General features: G+C 38.2%; 1 protein-coding gene across 7 annotated transcripts in view; it reads left to right on the top strand.

Annotated features, from left to right (window-relative positions):
* Positions 1–16,738, top strand: part of Zdhhc21 (zinc finger DHHC-type palmitoyltransferase 21) — a 59,614-nt gene that overhangs the window by 24,246 nt on the left and 18,630 nt on the right. For all 7 annotated transcript variants that reach the window (XM_008763767.4, XM_039109507.2, XM_039109506.2 and 4 more), the window contains 2 exons: positions 1,797–1,935; positions 15,959–16,075. In XM_008763767.4, the coding sequence (XP_008761989.1) occupies positions 1,797–1,935; positions 15,959–16,075 (256 nt within the window). The remainder of the gene's footprint in view (positions 1–1,796; positions 1,936–15,958; positions 16,076–16,738) is intronic.

Genomic DNA, 16,738 nt, shown 5'->3' with positions numbered 1-16,738 from the left:
AATCTAAATTTTTAGTTGGAATGTTTTTAACTATAAACTGTTTATTTACATAGATATCTAGAGACCAGAAAAACAGAAGAGCAATTTAATAAAAGTACTTCAGGTTTTTTAATTGTCTAAATCTACTATAAGATACTATATACTATGCCATACAGTATAAAAAAAATGTACCTTATATTTTAAATAGATAATTTTCCAAAATTTTTTTAAACCTCAGTGGTACTTACAGTCACAATAATAGCATATGAAAAATACTATGTGAAATCTGCAGGTAATTAGTTCTCACACTGAAAATTCATAGCATTTTCTTCTGTATTAGTTTCATAATCAGCTAAAAAGATAATAAACATTTAGGGTACAGCTGAGTGTTGCTGCTTCCTTACAAAAGAATACCATAATTAAAAAAATCACCTGGGCAATGTGTCTGTTAGTACTAGTGATACATGTTTAAGAGTTAGAGACTAGGTTGTTGGTGAGGACATGAATCTCCCTTTAACTTGAAGTGTAGTGTTGAGACATTTCTGTTCCTAGGCTTCTGGCTTTCAGGGTCTGTTTCAGGGTATTGGTGGGAGCTTAGTGAGGAAGGTGGCCTGGTCTAGGTTAGACTGAATCTTCTAGCAGAGTGCTGCCGAGGTCCCAGGGAGGGCAGTACTTGGTGTTAGCGTAAAGCAGGGGGTCCTTAGGTTATAACAGAGTGCACCACTTTAACTTTAGAGCCCAGCTTCAGATCTCATCTGGTGGCCAGCAGCTCTCGGCTGCCTCAAGGCCTTTGGTTTTCTCTCTGATTGGTTTTTTTTTTTTTTTTAATATTTTAAGCTCAGGCACCCACACGCTAAGTGAGGGCTCTCAGCCTGTCAGGGTTAGATGCTGTCTCTGAGCAAAGACAAGTGCCGTGCTGTTCTGGAGCCAGAGGAGAGGCAGGAGCAGAGTTTTGAGGCTCGTGTGAGCACACTTCTCTCAGAGTCTCTCTTGTAGGTAACACGGCTTACAATTGTCCTATTTACCTCCACCAGCATTCCAGCTCAGTCCTATTTTTGATTTTTTAAAAAAATAACATAAAACAGTACATCCTAAAAGTAACAAGTTAAGCTACAAGTTGAACTTGCCATATGTACAGATATGCATTTTCTCCTTTCTTTAGTGATAGTATAGTTCTATTTTGAAGGAAATATTCATATAATTGAGAAAAATAATTTTATATTGAAATTTTAATGGCACCTTAAAATACCCATTTTATAAAATAGGGTACTCATTTTAAACGAACTTTGATGATTTATGATTATAGATTATCATTCTTATAGTTAAGACTTTCCTGTTGTTTTGACAGCAAGTGCCCGTAAGTGGTTTTGAATGCATTTTTAGTCTCAGCAGCCAAGGGTAGATATTTCATAAAGTAATCATGTAAAAATAAAAGGATGTGCCTCGCAGTTCTGCCCAGGAGCAGGTTTGAGCTGTTTTCCTCTAAGTGTTCAAATTGCTCTTCTTAGCTAACATGCAAGGAAGGCAGGGGCGCCACAGAAAGCGTCTCCTTGACCTCTGTCTGTCTCTTCTAACTGAACACCCTCAGGCCGTGACCTGAATCCATTATGCATCTTCCTGTGTCAGTTGGATGAGGCACTGGGCTACTGTGAGCTAGAGGAGCGCAGTCTCTGGCTGGCCTCCTTGGTGAAGGAGAAGGATGTTAAAGTGTGTATCTCTAAGTAGTTGGACATTAGGTTTAGGTGAGACTTACCTTCATGATCCTGATGTGAGCATCTTACTAAAACTTGCATGTTTCTTTGTCATTTTCCCTGTAGGATAAACAACTGTGTGGGTGAGGACAACCACTGGCTTTTTCTGCAGTTGTGCTTCTACACTGAGCTGCTTACCTGCTACGCTCTGATGTTCTCTTTCTGCCATTATTATTATTTCCTGCCACTGAAAACACGTAATTTGGTAAGACATGTTTATCTCCACTGTTGTTAGAGTGCCGTGACACATGCCTGTGAACATGGTAGCTCCTTGAGAGCAGGCAAACATAGCAGACAGTGTACACTACACTGACCGGGTTTGAGTGGTGTGAGAGTCTCTTTATGTGCATTTGTGTTGAGTAGATTTCTTCAGAATACAAAATATGAGCTCTTTCAGTATAGGAGTCTTAAAGTATAGGAGTTTAAAAGTAACATAATGAAAACAAAGGAGAAGTATAAAAATCTTGGGTTTTAAAAAAATTTTTATACAATTTATTTTGCATATTCTTTTTTCTCCTCCTGCTTCTCCCACATTCTTCTTCCCACCAAAATTCATCCTCTTCTCTTCTCCTCCCCCTCCAAAAACAAAAAGCAAAACCACCAAGCCTACAAAACAAAAACCAAAAAGACAAAAGCCACCAAACCGTAACCAAAAGAGAGGACATAAAATAGAGAGCCTGTTTCATGTTGATCGGCTATGCCTGAGCATACGTTGGCCCTGGAGTGTGGAAAATTAGTTAAATTTTTAAAGGTTCTCAAAGAATAGTCAACATTTGAGAGGAGGACTCTTTCTTTTCTGTTGTATTTTATGCCTAGGTCTTGGCCTGTAGCCTAAGGTAGCCATGAACTTTTTGCCTCCCTGCTCATTTCTCCTGAGTGCTGAGATAATAGGCATGTGCCACCATACCTGGCCTTCTGCCTCCAGCTCTCCCTAACAGTAAGATGGGTTTGTAGAATATTCTAGAGCAGTGGTTCACAACTTCCTAATGCTGTGGCCCTTTGATAATTTTCTCATGTTGTGGTGACCTCCAACTATAAATTTGTTTTTGGTTACTTTCTAACTGTTATTTTGCTACTCTCATAATGGAAATATCTGTGTTTTCTGGTGCTCTTAGGTGACCCTCTTGGAAGGATTGTTTGACGCCTCTCCCAATGGGGTCATGACCCACAGTTTGGGAACCCATTACTTTTAGGTATAGGTCATTTGAGCAGTGCTCTGACTTGTCTCAATGGTGAGGAGGAGGCCAGCAGCCCCAGAGCCTTTGGTTCCTGACTCTGCTGACACTGTACCATGGCCTTCTCATAGTGTTTCCAGTATTCACAAGAGACAGTGGAGGACAGTGGGGTGAGAGAATCACTGCCTAGAAGGGGAGGGTGATTACCCAACTGCTTTAGTGACAGAGCTGGGTAAACTCAATTGTATGCTAGTTGTCCACTTTGTTTGGGCCTTGTTTTTTTGTTTGTTTGTTTGTTTGTTTTTTAAAGAAAATCCTTTCTCTCTCTCTCTCTCTCTCTCTCTCTCTCTCTCTCTCTCTCTCTCTCTGTGTGTGTGTGTGTGTGTGTGTGTGTGTGTGTGTGTGTGAGACAGAGGGGGTTCCGGGGGAGGGAGAAAGAACAAATACAGAGATACAGGATAAAAGAAAAAGCAGAACTGATGGAGGTGGGTATTTTTCGTTACTATTTACACAGTTTATGCCTTTGCATTTGAAATGCCATGAGTGTGTGGTTAAGCTGTGGGATATAAGTGATGGGAGTCTTAGTTCTGTCTATATGTGGTTACTTTGGTGCGCATGATTGTTCTGAGACCTGGCTGTTCTGTGTGGCAACCTCAGTGGAGCTCTGTCTTGAAAGTAATTGGATTGTGATTATTAAATATGGTGTACATCATCAAAACTGGATCCAATAACTGAATAAAACCAAATGAGAATTTTGCTTCTTATTGGTACTAATCATTAAACTTAGATCCTTAGTATGCTAGCCTTGCATCGAGCTGTATCCCTTGCCCACTTTTTAGTTTTCAGACAGGGTCTCACATTGGCCTCCTCTTACTCTATTGCCAAGACAGCCTTGAATTTGTAGCCTTCCTGTCTCAGCCTTCAGAAAAGATTTCAAATGTGTTTGTCATTTTCACACTGAAAATACAGTGCCTGTTTCTATTAGAGTTTTAGAAATGTTTCATCTTGCTTAAGGTTAATTTGTGGCATAATTGATGTTAATTAGAACATGTGAGTCATCCAAGAAAATTGTGTGAAAATTGAACCTCACAAGAAGTGTTTTAATATGGTTACGTAGGGTTAAGGTCATAGTTTTTTAAAGTGTGAGAGAAAAGATGTGAGAGGTGTCAGAGGAGAGAAAGATCAAGAAGAGAGACCCCCTTTCAGGGCTGGGTCAGCAGCTTCTGCCTGGGGTTTAATGAATTTCTATATTTAGATTTTGTTAATCAGTTTTACTGGAGGGACAAAAAAAGCTATTTTCATTTTTCCATGCATAGTCTGTGACTACTTTTGTGCTCCAACAAAATTGAGTGGTGGTGACAGACTGTGTGACTAGCAAAACTTAAAAATACTAAATACCTGGCTGTCAATATTAAGTTTACCATGGTAGTCAAGAGGTCCTTTTGAAAGCAGATATCCTAGATTAAACTTCTTACTTTCTTTTATTGCATGTATAACCATTAATAGGTTGTTTAACCCCTCTGCTTTGTAATTTCATTTTCTGAAAGCTTGAATAATAATGAAACTAAATATGTTAATATATTCAGCCAAGCAGGTGGTTGTGTTTGTGATCCTAGAACTTTGGAGGCTGGCTGATTGCAAGAGTTTTAGCAGTCAGGGTCAGCCTCAGCTACATAGCAAGTTTGAGGCTAACCTGGAGTTCCATAAGACCTCATATCAAAAAACTAGAACAACTGAGAAAAAAAGATAATATATATAGCAAATAGCATATGTTTAGCTTATGTTACATTTGGTTTCATGTAAACTCTCAAAAGCAGAGAATATTTTTTTTAGTTTATTTTTAAGAAAAAAATATAAACCATTGAACAGTATTACAGAGGGTTTGGTGACATTCAAAAGAAGTTCCAATAACAAATAAGAATGGCACAATAATACTTATATGGAAGATTTATAAATTTGAAATTGTAAGACTGTTTTTCTTTAGAGAGATGGGGAGATGGCTTAGTGTGAGCAAAGTGCTCATGCCCTATGGAGGTGGTATGTACCTGTAATCCCAGTGCCAGGGAGCTGGACAGGAGGAGCCCTGGATTCATGACTAGTGCTCTAGCCTCATTGGTAGGCTTCAGACCACTGAGGGTCCCTGCACTGTATGCCCTTGCCAACAATACCTGAGGTTGCCTTTTATAACATGGACAGGGACTTGCACACACATTGACATACATGCACACATAATAGGAAAGATAGGAACAATGGGTAAATTAATGCCATTTAGAGGAAGGATTAGAGGAAGTAGAGATCTGATTATAGGTGGTATTTGAATATGTTTTCATACATGTACTGTGTTTTTTTACATATATACTAAATGTTGGAAGATTAACAGTTAAAAGTATATCAAAAGATTAAAAATCCTGGGGAGAAAATAAGCAAAGCTGGGTTTTGGAAACTCAGACAAGACTAATGCAGGATTTTAAAATAGTAATAATATCTTAGTATTAATAAGTGTCAATGAAGTGATCAGATGTTGTTGTAAAAATATAAAAATAAAAAAAGTATGGCTGTCTTTTACCTTGCTAAAAGCAGTACCGTGGTGCCCCAAGATATCTGCTAGATATCTGGGCGGAAACACATCCCAAATTCACCGCGGTGGCCCAGGGTCTCCAGCCACCGCACACTTTCCTACACTCAAACTCTCACATAAAAGAACACACAACACAATAATCTTAGATCCAATTGCTAAGATATAATTGCCCACTTAAACATACAAAGCCCGGTACCATTCATCCCTTGAAAACATTAATAACAACCTGTAAATACCCAGAGCAAGATCTTTAAGTCAGCCTCCATTGTCCTGCCATAGCTTCTCCCCTCCTCTCTCCTCCTTCTGTCCTAGTCTCCTCCTCTTCCTTCAAACTTCTCTCCCGCCCATCCTTCCTTCTCCAATGACAGGCCTCCTTCTATCCTGTACTTGCCCCTCACCTGTACAAATTCAGTGGGGAGAAGGTTCTGGTGAAGTCACCTGATTCCTGAGTACATGACTAGGCAGCTGTCCTTGGGGCAGTGGAATTGCATCAAAAACAGGTAACTTCAGGGCAAACCACAACAATCAGATGTTATTAACTATATTAAAGGCATTTTGGTACAAGTAATTCTAGAAATATAACTGTTGCGTATGCCTAATAATGTTGAGCAGGCAGTGCTCTTTGAGCCTTAGCTTTCAAGTGTCTTGGCAGTAAGTGGATGGCTTCCTAGTTTGCCATTTTCTTTTTCTTCGCTCACCTTCATTTTAGAAGGAATGAAATGGAAACCTAAAAGTGACTTTTCCAAGACCATGTTGCTTGCCATTGAGGAGTCTCTGGGCATGTCCTATTTAGAACACATTTTCTGAATTAGGGGTGGCAGTTTATTCTGTGATTCCAAACTTGGGAGTCTGAGACAGGAGGGTTGGCATGAGTCTGCCATAGTGAATCTCAGTATGAACTACTTCATTTCAGCCTTCCTGGAGCAGATTATCCCAGTTATAAGCCTGAAAGTATCGTCATTTCTTCAAGTTTGAAAAATTTATTGCTTATCACAGGATTATAGATGAATATTTGCTTTCAGTTAAAAGTATTTTCCATTGTCTTTTGGTTTCTATAGTTTCACTATAAAGTCAGCTGTTGGTCTATTTCATCAACACAATGTATCTTTTAATGACCACTTTTATGATTTTTAAAATTCTCATTCAGTTGTTATTCTCTAATTCTGTAATATGCTTCAGTATTTCTTTGCATTTTTCTGTTGAAAATTTAGTGTAACTTCTTCAACCTGTGTGATGAAATTCTTACATTATAAAATTTCTGTCCCACTCTAAATATGCTGTGACCTTTTTGCATAGTTCAGGATATAATTATGTATGAGGTTTTTGCACTTCCTGTCTTTGTGGTCTTTTTTATTTATTTTTTTTTTTTTGCATACCCCGCAGTTCAATCATTTTTCTACTGATCTCTCTTCTGATTTATGGTAGCTTTTCTGCTCCACTCTGTTGAGTTTTTAGTTCTGTGGCATGGTACCCTTTTAGAATTCCCACTTGATACTGTTTCTAATAGAACACTTTTCTAGGGAAATTCTTCATTTGCCATTTTTCTTGAACATCTTAATACCATTTCTTACTATCTTAAAGATTTGTTTATTTTATTTCATGTGCATGATTGTTTGGACTACACATGCATGTCTGGCGCACATGGAGGAAAGAAGGTGAAGGGTGTCTGGAAATGGAGCTGGGGATGGTCGTATGCCACTATGTAGGTGCTGGGTTCACACCCCAGGTTCTCTGCAAGAGCAGCCAGTGTTCTTAACTACTGAGCCATCTCTCTAGTCCCTTCTTGAACATTTAATTAAAGTTATTTTGATGTCCATACCAGATATTAGTCTGTACCCTGGTATACCTGATTTTTGTTGAGTACAGGGTGTATGGCCAGTTGTGGGAGATGTGGTTGGTGTGTTTGATTTACTCTTTGTTTCTGTGTAGGATAAAAGAATCCTCATCTTGACCCAGTCGGGGTTAGATGACATGTTTTCTCCTACTGAATTGGGCTTAGTTTAGTGACTCTTTTTAGAAGATCATACTTACTATGTTTGTATTTTGTAGGATGTTTGGTTGCTAAGTTTCACGAAGGACTAGTTTCAGTTTGTTCTTACTCCTCAATTGTATCCTTATGAGGTTCCAGCTGAGAGTTGAGGTGTCTCTTGTGGATTGTGTCTTCTGATGTCTTCCCTGTGATGATGACAAGCAGTGCAGACGTACAGCTCCTCTTAAGGCACCTCTGTGCTCTGGATCTCAGCCTTAACTTACCACTGGTTTCTAGGTTGGCTGCTGGTTACTGCCTTGCTGGTCATAGATTGGCCTTATCTGACTTTTCACGGTGTCCTTAGGAAGCTTAGTCTCAGACAATGGCTCTTACAGGTGGCAATAATGCTTTCATAACAGTTTCTTCTCAGGTGATTCTCACTGTTGCTGCCCTCATCTATGTAATTAGAGTTCTGTGGAGTTTTCCGTTTCAAAACTTATGTGTCCCTAAGGTTTGAGTACTGTTGGGCTCTGGACAGACTTGATAGTGAAGTAGACATTATCAAACAGAAAGAAGTCAAATGTCAGTGTGAGATAAGGAAACTACAAGAGGCTTGATGTTGGATTTGAAGTTAAATCTTCTGTAAAACACTTACTACAGTGAATGTTGTTGGGCTAAGTAATAGTACACTGTTCTTTTTATAAAAGTTCTTTTGAAGATGACATTGTAAAAAGTTACCACTAATTTCAGTGGGGAAGTCCCCATTGTCACATTGACCTTGGTGATTCTATCCATATGCATTTTTGGAGCTCATTCTTCGTACCTTTACATTTTTCTTATGTACAGTAGGAACTTGTATGCCACTCTAGAGTTGTGTGTTCAGCTGGCCAGAGCGTATCATCCCTGCCTCAGCACCCTCTTACTACTGAGATCTGCAGTGAAGACCCCAGAGTCCCTGGACTCATTGGGAGTTGATGCTTCCTGTGCATCATTGGTGCAGCGTCTGAGATTGACTTTGATCCTACACTTTGTCCTGAGGGAAGTGAGAGGCTTTGCCTGCCTTTCCCTCACACCCTTTCAGGTAGGGAGATGGCAGCACAGCGTCTTCCTCCTGTCCTTAGATGCCAGAGCCGAGTGCTTTTCTTTCTAGGTTGGGAAGGAGGGTGTTATCAGCTCCTAGGTGTGTTAGTTTCTAGGATGAAAGTGTTTACTCTCCTAGAAGAGTAGAACTGCCTGTGAAGGCACTTGCCAGTGTTTGTGAGAAGCTGGTAGGTTATAATACCTCTTGGAAACAAGAATTGAAAGAAAGCAGGCTCAAATTCTGGGAGATAAACCATTTGTGAATCTGATTTTCCATTTATTTTTTATTTTCAGTAGACTTCATTCTATGGTGGATAACTTTAGTTTCTTTGCAGTTACCTGGCCCCAGATTTTTCTCTTTCTTACAGTAATTGCATACTTATTTTATTTTTTCTTGTAGTACTGGGGAAAGCATGGCTGGCAAGTACTCCACCCCTGGATCACACTCCCTTCACCTCCTGTCTCTTAGTCTTTACATTCAAAAGAGGACCTTTCCTGCCTATTTATCAGGCTTTTGGGAAATGCTTTAAAATGTCCTTTGTTGAGGGAAGGAAGGTATAGAAAGTGTAATGGATAAGACTGTATATCTGTCTGTGTCTCTGTCTGTCTGTCTTCTGTCTATCTATCTATCTATCTATCTATCTATTTATCTATCTATCTATGTGTCTATCTTTTTTATGTGAATCCCAAATAGAATTTATTTCTTAAACTTATTTATATTCTAGGTCTTCTGTTAAGGAAAGCTCATGAGCTTAAAACAGTTTATATGATCTATTCTCATTGAAAATAGTAATTTAAAAACTCAGGGACTGGATATATGGTCAATATTTAAGAGTACTTGCTGTTCTTGCAGAGGATCCTTTCAATTCCCAGCACCTACCTAGTGGCTCCCAATTATCTGTAGCTGCTGTTGTGGGGGATCTGACAGCCTCCTTTGGCCTTCATGGGTACCAGGTACAAATGTGGTACATACACATACAAGGATGCGGGCAGAAGCCTCATACACATGATCATGAATGAATAAATCTTAAATTAGAAAATCTGAAGGGCTCAACTAATGTAAGAAAATAATTAATGGGTGTCTAGAGATTTTCAGAAACTTAAGTAACAGGTTAGGTTTATAAAAATAATCAGTTTTGGAAAATGTGTAAAATGTATAAGCTTTAAGTCTTTAAAATGTCAAGCATTAAATTTGTTTGCCTTTTTCATGACAGTGTAATGTTGGGGTTTCCTTAAAATTCTTAAAACTCATGTCTTACCTTAATTATTGAGATTAAAATTATTGGAGGATTTAAAAACTTATTGCTTTTGGAATAACTTATTCTAATTAGATAAATTAAGTGGATATTGAAGGAAATGAACTTTAATCATTGGCCAGTGTCTATGTTTGACAGTTTTATATAGTTATTTTAAGGGTTTCATAAGCAAAGTTTAGTCACTTACTGTTTAGCTGAAGTATAAGAGACAAAACCGCAGGCTTTTAATTAAATGGGGAGATAGAGCATATTTAGAGTGAACTGTCTTACGTTAGATCTGGGGGTATCATGAATGGCATGAGTCCTTTCTCGGGTGCACGTTTTACAATTTCTATCATAGGTCGGATGATTTTGAGCTTGTACATTGCTAGGAATGCTGGGAAACATCACTTTGGAGTGTCCCTGAGACTGGTAAGATGGCTGAGACTGAGGCATCTGTAGCTCATTCATTCACAGAGCAGCTGTTGAGAGAAGGTGATTCTGGCTGGTGCATCAGCCTGCAATGCTGCTTCTGTTTTCCTGAAGAATTGTTTCTCAGGGGGGAGGGAGGGAGAGAACAGTGTCTCATGTCGCCTGAGCCGGCCTCAAACTTGCTATGTATCCCAAGCTGACCTTGGATTTCCAGTCTTCTTGTCTCCATCTTCCAGTGCAAGGGTTGTAGCTGTGCCACCATGCTGGGTGCACCTGAAGAATTTTTAGGCTGTTTATACTAGCATTTAAAAAATTTTAAGTACAGATTTAAAATTCACTTAACAAGCTACAAAATTTGCCCCACAAAGAATGACAGGTTGATAGATTCATGCATTGATGTTTTTCTCTTTTTTTTTAATTGAGGCAGCCTGCATTTAATATTTTTATTTAACATAAAGGCTGTTCATTCTGTTTTATAAAGACATCATAGTAGTGTAAATTTTTTTTAATGTATGCCCACTGGCAACTAGATATTGTAGACAGTAATTACTATCTATGAGAGAAAAAAATTTTAAGTAAATAATTTGTAGTGTTAAAGTAGGGGTTATCATTTGTTAGCAGCTAATCATTTGTGGAATACCACTCCAGTTCTAAAATTATGCTTTTAAAATTATTTTTAGATGAAGTAGATTCAAATTAACTTCAGATTGATTCTTTTATAGCTATTTTTATGTGAAGGGCAAAATCCTACAAACTAAACTTACTGATCTGAGAGCAGGGGTGACAGAAGGAGAAGGGAGGAGAGAGAATTTAAACAAAGGGCTTGCTGCCAATATTCCTAAGAAGGGAGTAAATAATGTGCCGTGGCCAGCCAGACTTTTCTGCTAGCAAGATACATCACTGCTATTCCAACTGACTGATAGCTAATAGTGTTGCTAGGGACTTGATGTCATATAGAATTGTGCTGCACAATTATGGGCCTAGGCATTTAGCTAATAAAGAATAGAAATAACCAGAAGACTTGATTGCGGGTACCTTTGAATATTTCTAAATCCCATTATAATTAAAAATATTTCTATATAATCAACCTTAAAGATAATTACTAGTTCATCGTTTATTGCTGTTAAAATACTTTAGGGCTTAATGGTCATTATTTTATCATGTACAAGGTCATTTATATGGTCACTGAAGAATGGAGAATATTTATGAAATACATATTTAACTTTATGACCTTTTGCTAAGTATAGCCAAGAAGATAGGAGATTAAGACCAATATGAAAAAAGGAACTATTAATGCCAGTATGAAGGTAATTAGCTTCTTCGTTCATGTGTGCTGACTTCACTGCTAGGAACACTCTCTCTTTGTAACATTTACAGATATTGGTAAATAAAAATCTAATAATTGTCAGTTCTTTTTGTCAGTGTGTTCCTTTTCTGTCTTGACAGATGGAACCTAGAAACTTTGTAACAAGCCCTGAGCATGTGCTGTGATAACAAGATGGCTGGATGTACATCTTTATGAGACTGTTTCTGTGGTGGTCTAGTTCTAAACAGAGGACTGTGTAACATGGGGGACACAGCAGCCTCTGCTCCTAAGACAGTCAAGATCTTTGAGTTTAAATGGTTAAAACCTGGAGCAGTGTCGTCACTCTCTTAATTCTATTCGACACTGTAGGGGTTCAGTTCGTGGTGAATTTAGCAAGAAAATATGTTACCCAGTTTCTTATGAATTTGTCCAGATTTCCTAGAGATTCCACTGCCAAAATATGGCAAGACAAACAATACACTTTTTCTGAAGTATTCACTGTTTGTCTGGAAATCAAGTGCTGGTCACATTTACTCTCTAATAACAAAGTTGTATGCACATATATACAAAATGTAAGGTTTGATTCTGAACACTCAGTGATAGTCACTAGAGAAGTATCAAAGTGAATTTTCCTTTAGATATCAATTTCCATTAGGATGTAATGATAGAATAGTTTACATTCCTTCAGAGAACATAGGAAGAAAAACAATAAACTTACAAATTCACCACCTATATTTTGGAATTAATAAACAAAGGCCCAAATTTGTAGAAACATCATACAGATATAAGGACTTTCAAACTAAATTAAAATGTGTTATCATATTATGAAATGAATTTTCATATCGGCATTAATCTCTGCATATGAAGTTGTTAGTCATTTTGAAAACTCAGATCTTTATGTTAGGTGTGTTAGATATGATCCAGTTTCTTTTGTTTCTTGGAAAGCCAGGCAACCCAAGTCCCTTAGTGATAGGCTGGCTCTCTGTAGGGATGGGACAGTCATTTTAAAATAATTCTGTTTCTATTTTAAACTCTCAATATAGTAATATGTAATATATAGTCTAAATTTTATGATTGCAGTTTTCTTTTTTACATCGTCATGTACAGTTTATCTGTAGAAGAGTGCACAACTATTAAACTATACATATACAGGCAGGCCAGTGAACTATCAGGGACTGTATGGACAGCATTCTTTTTTAAATGTAGTTAATACCCACTATGAGTTTTGCTATAAATATTCATAATATCTCATTTAAAATAATGTAATATTTCTTTTGATGGATAGATACATTGTTCCCAGTAATAAACCCATTAGGCAGCCTTGCTTGTATCTCTTTGTTGAACCTGTGGTTCACTTGGTTGTAGCTAGAAATACTGCTGTCCAGAAGCATGTTTTACATATGTATATCACATAGGTGAACTTTCTAATGGTATTCTCTAATGCAGTTGAATCCATTTAAACGTGCACAAGTAGATGATTCAGGTTGAAGCTGCAAATAGTTTCTCAGGCTGCATTAAGTGTCTGGCTTTAGCTCTGTGGTTCAGGTGAGCAAAGCATTATTATCCTTGGGATTGCTTCTCTAGTCTGCTGTCTTATCGTTATGGTTGGACCACCCTCTGTGGACTTGGTGTGATAGTTATAGAACTAATCTTGTTACATGCTAAAGCGATACTTTTGTTTTTTCCCCATCATCATCCTCAGGAGTGACTTTGGGTATTTTCTTTTCTTCCCTCTCCCAAGTGAGTTTAAATTTTAAGAAATAAGACTTTGTCAGACAAGATTGGTTTGTATAGTGCCTGAAGCAGTTGTCACAGCCATGATTTCTTCCTTTTTAATCCCTCGTTGGTGGCATCGTTCTGCTGAACACGGGTGCATTGGCTCAGACATGCGTGCCATGCTTTCACGAAGAGGGTTTGCTGTTCTTCGGGTCTGCCCTTTCTTCCTGTGAGAATCAGCACTGTTTACACACACAAGAGCGAGGCACACTGTGCCAGCTGGTCTCACTCTTCCACTCTGCCGATTCTTGTGCTCAGGATTACATTAATTACATACAACAGTGTGAGTGGACATTTTTATGTGTTTTGAATTTCCTGATCCACAAGGTAATAAATAGAGTCTTTTTACAAAATGGGAAACATTGGTAGTCCTTTAATAAACAGCGAATAGATCTTTCCTGAAGCAAATGCACTCCAGGCCACCCAGTGAGTGACTGTCAGGTGCGAACAGGACCATCATTTCAGCCTTCTTGGTTCATTTCTGAATAGTCTCTTGGATATACGACCCACCAAGGAACATTGAGGAGAAACTTAGAGTCCAATGAGCCTGGACGAAGATGGCTGCCTTCTGAGAAAAGTGTTAGCTAATTGATCCAAGGCAAAATCAAGCTTAGTTTATCCTAGAACATGGTAGATTTCCCATTAGAAAATTAGTCTGCAAAATTTATCACATTAATTGGTCAGATAAATAAGTATCTCAATATGTGGCCAAAGATAAAATTTAGAATTTCCATGTTATCAGACTAGAAGTAGATAAGTTCCTTAGTCAGAAGAAAGTTTTCCAGAACCTGGGAAAACAAATTCCTAGTGTGCTGATGAAATGCTGACTTCTTGCCCTGTGATGGAGGGGTAGACCTGGGCTTAGAAGTAGTTACCTTAGCATAGTAATTTCTACTCTAAAAGCACACATGTGCCTTAAATCATTCTACCACATAAAATCATGTGCTAAAACCCAGAGACTTGTGGGGAATGAAGGCACTGTACCCCAAATGTTTTTGTCAGTTACATTCAAAAAGGGTGAGAGCCACCAGGAAGCACACAAACTCTGTTGAGCATGGAGTGAGGCTGTGAGTGTGGACTTAGGTTGTCTTGTGAGAATGAGCGTCAGAAGCAAGCATTGCAAAGGGAAGGCTGCAGGGACTGTGTGTGGGCATGGCTCATGTGATACACTCTAGGAGATGTTTGCCGAGCGAACTGTCCTGTGTGTTCCTCATGGCTTGATTCAATAGGGTGTACTTTAACTTGATTCGTGTGGGGTCCTTGCAAATGCAATAAACAGGAAACACAGTCCTTGTAATGTTCAAGTTGTTGCTTCACGTGTGAAGTGCATTGCCTTTCAATTTTATTTTCATAAGTATTTATAATTAGACCTCTTAAAAGTGAAATGTTGGGTGACAGCTTAGTATTTCATGTTCCAGAACAATTCAAGTGGCTTGGGGAGTTTTAAGTTTTTCAGGCTAATGAGTAACTATTAAAGGTATAGAGTCAGCTCTTTTTCTTGAGTCTAAAGTTTTATCAGCATGGTCCATAAAAAGGCATCAGTCTTTGTTTCAAACAAACACGTTTTCTTCAGGCTCACCTAATATTTTATTTTTTTCCTTCTACCTACCTACCTACCTACCTACCTACCTGTCTGTGTATCTATCTGTCTGTCTATTCATTCATTCTTTAGAAAATTGACTCCGTGCTGCTTAGCTTGGCCTTGGCTGTCTGGTCCTCCTGCCTTCACCTCCCAAGCTCTGCGATGCTTGCACTCCTCACTCCTGGCCCTACTTTTGGGGTTGCCATCACACTCGTGATCCTTAACCTTTGTCAGGAAGCATACGCTGCTGGCATTTGGGCATCTTCCAGTCCATCCATTGCATTAACACTGGCTGTTTTACTTTCAACTTTAACAGCAACTGGTTCCTGGAGAAATACTAATTCTTTGACTCTCTCCCTTGGTATTTTCAGTAACCATGATGTCAAATGGATTGCTCTTTGTTTTCCTGTCCTTAGAGCACAGTTCATGTTCAGATTGCTCAGTTTCATCCCCCGGAAATGACCAGAAAAATGACCTTTGCCTTATTCTAGTTCCCATTTCCCCTCATGTTCTTTTCTGTCTCAGCAACACTGTATGCCTGCATCCCCAGCAGTACAGCATGGGACATTTGGGAGTGCATAGAGCACATCATTGTTGTTTATCCTGTGTGTGGTGCAGGCTAACTGAATGGGAGAACAAATGGAGTAGGCTTGGAGAAGGCTGTTCTTACACTGCTGTTAGGAAGGTTCCCCTCGATGGTGCTATATTAGATAGATAGTAGACATTTTAGTATTATAAATCATGCCTGTACATTCCAAACTTTAAGCAATGTAATAACAAACTTTCCTTTGTGGATCAAATACCCTATAGTGTTTCTGGTTTTTATTTTCCTCCACAAATTTTGTGTGTGTGTGTGTGTATTAGAAAGGTAACTTGTAACTCTGAGATTGAGAGAGATTATTATTTTAAGACATAATACAGTAGTGAAATCCTATAGCGTTCAACTTTTTATTGTAAGTTCTAAAGTTATTTTTGAAATTTTCAAATACTTATGTGTTGCTGACATGGAACAAAGGGAGGAAGCAGTAAGGGGAATACGTATGCACAACATATTGTCTCTGATGTCAATAGCTAAAGACTTTGTTTTTCTTGTAGGACCTCTTTGTTGTTCGGCATGAGCTGGCTATCATGAGGCTGGCGGCCTTTATGGGCATTACTATGTTAGTGGGAATCACTGGACTCTTTTATACACAACTGATTGGAATCATCACAGTAAGTAGACTTTTAATGTAAAATTGACATGTATGAGCAGGCAATGTAATTGTGGACTTAATTCTAAAATGTTACAGGAAGTTTTACAAATTAAAGGGAAAAAATAACCACAATTGTTAACTACGTATAACGTATATTTAAAAATTTGCATCCCTTTTTTTAAAATGTGTAGAGTATTTTTATATTACAGTAGACCTTGTGCTTATATGCTTATTGATTACATAAAATTTTTTCTATTGATTAGCATCTAGTGTGGAATCATTTTTTTTAAATCTTATTTCCTTTTATACCATACCAATCATTTTGTTTTCTGTGTTACAAACAACTCTTTAAACATCATTCTTTTTCATTAAATTATTTGAGATCAATTTCTGAAGATAGGCTTGCTAAGACAAGACTACTTTTAGTAGTAATTAAATCATCTCTTGGATGTCCTAATTAATTTATCAATGTGCAAGCTAACTTAATAAGTGATTATCACTGTTCAGTATGTCTGAAGACAGTCAGCTCCTTCTTCTATATTTGACATGGGAGAAAAGTCTTGAGGCAGCGCCAATCAACTTCGACATTTCTCTCCATCTGAGGCAGTCGTTTTTCTTACTACTTACTTGGCACAGTTGCATCAAACATGTGACAGTATGGTACTGCTCTGTGTGGACGTTT

This window comes from Rattus norvegicus, chromosome 5 (assembly GCF_036323735.1).
Source record: "Rattus norvegicus strain BN/NHsdMcwi chromosome 5, GRCr8, whole genome shotgun sequence".
Taxonomy (NCBI): domain Eukaryota; kingdom Metazoa; phylum Chordata; class Mammalia; order Rodentia; family Muridae; genus Rattus; species Rattus norvegicus.
Note: the sequence above shows the minus strand (reverse complement) of the source record. Positions and strands in the feature narration are given on the sequence as shown.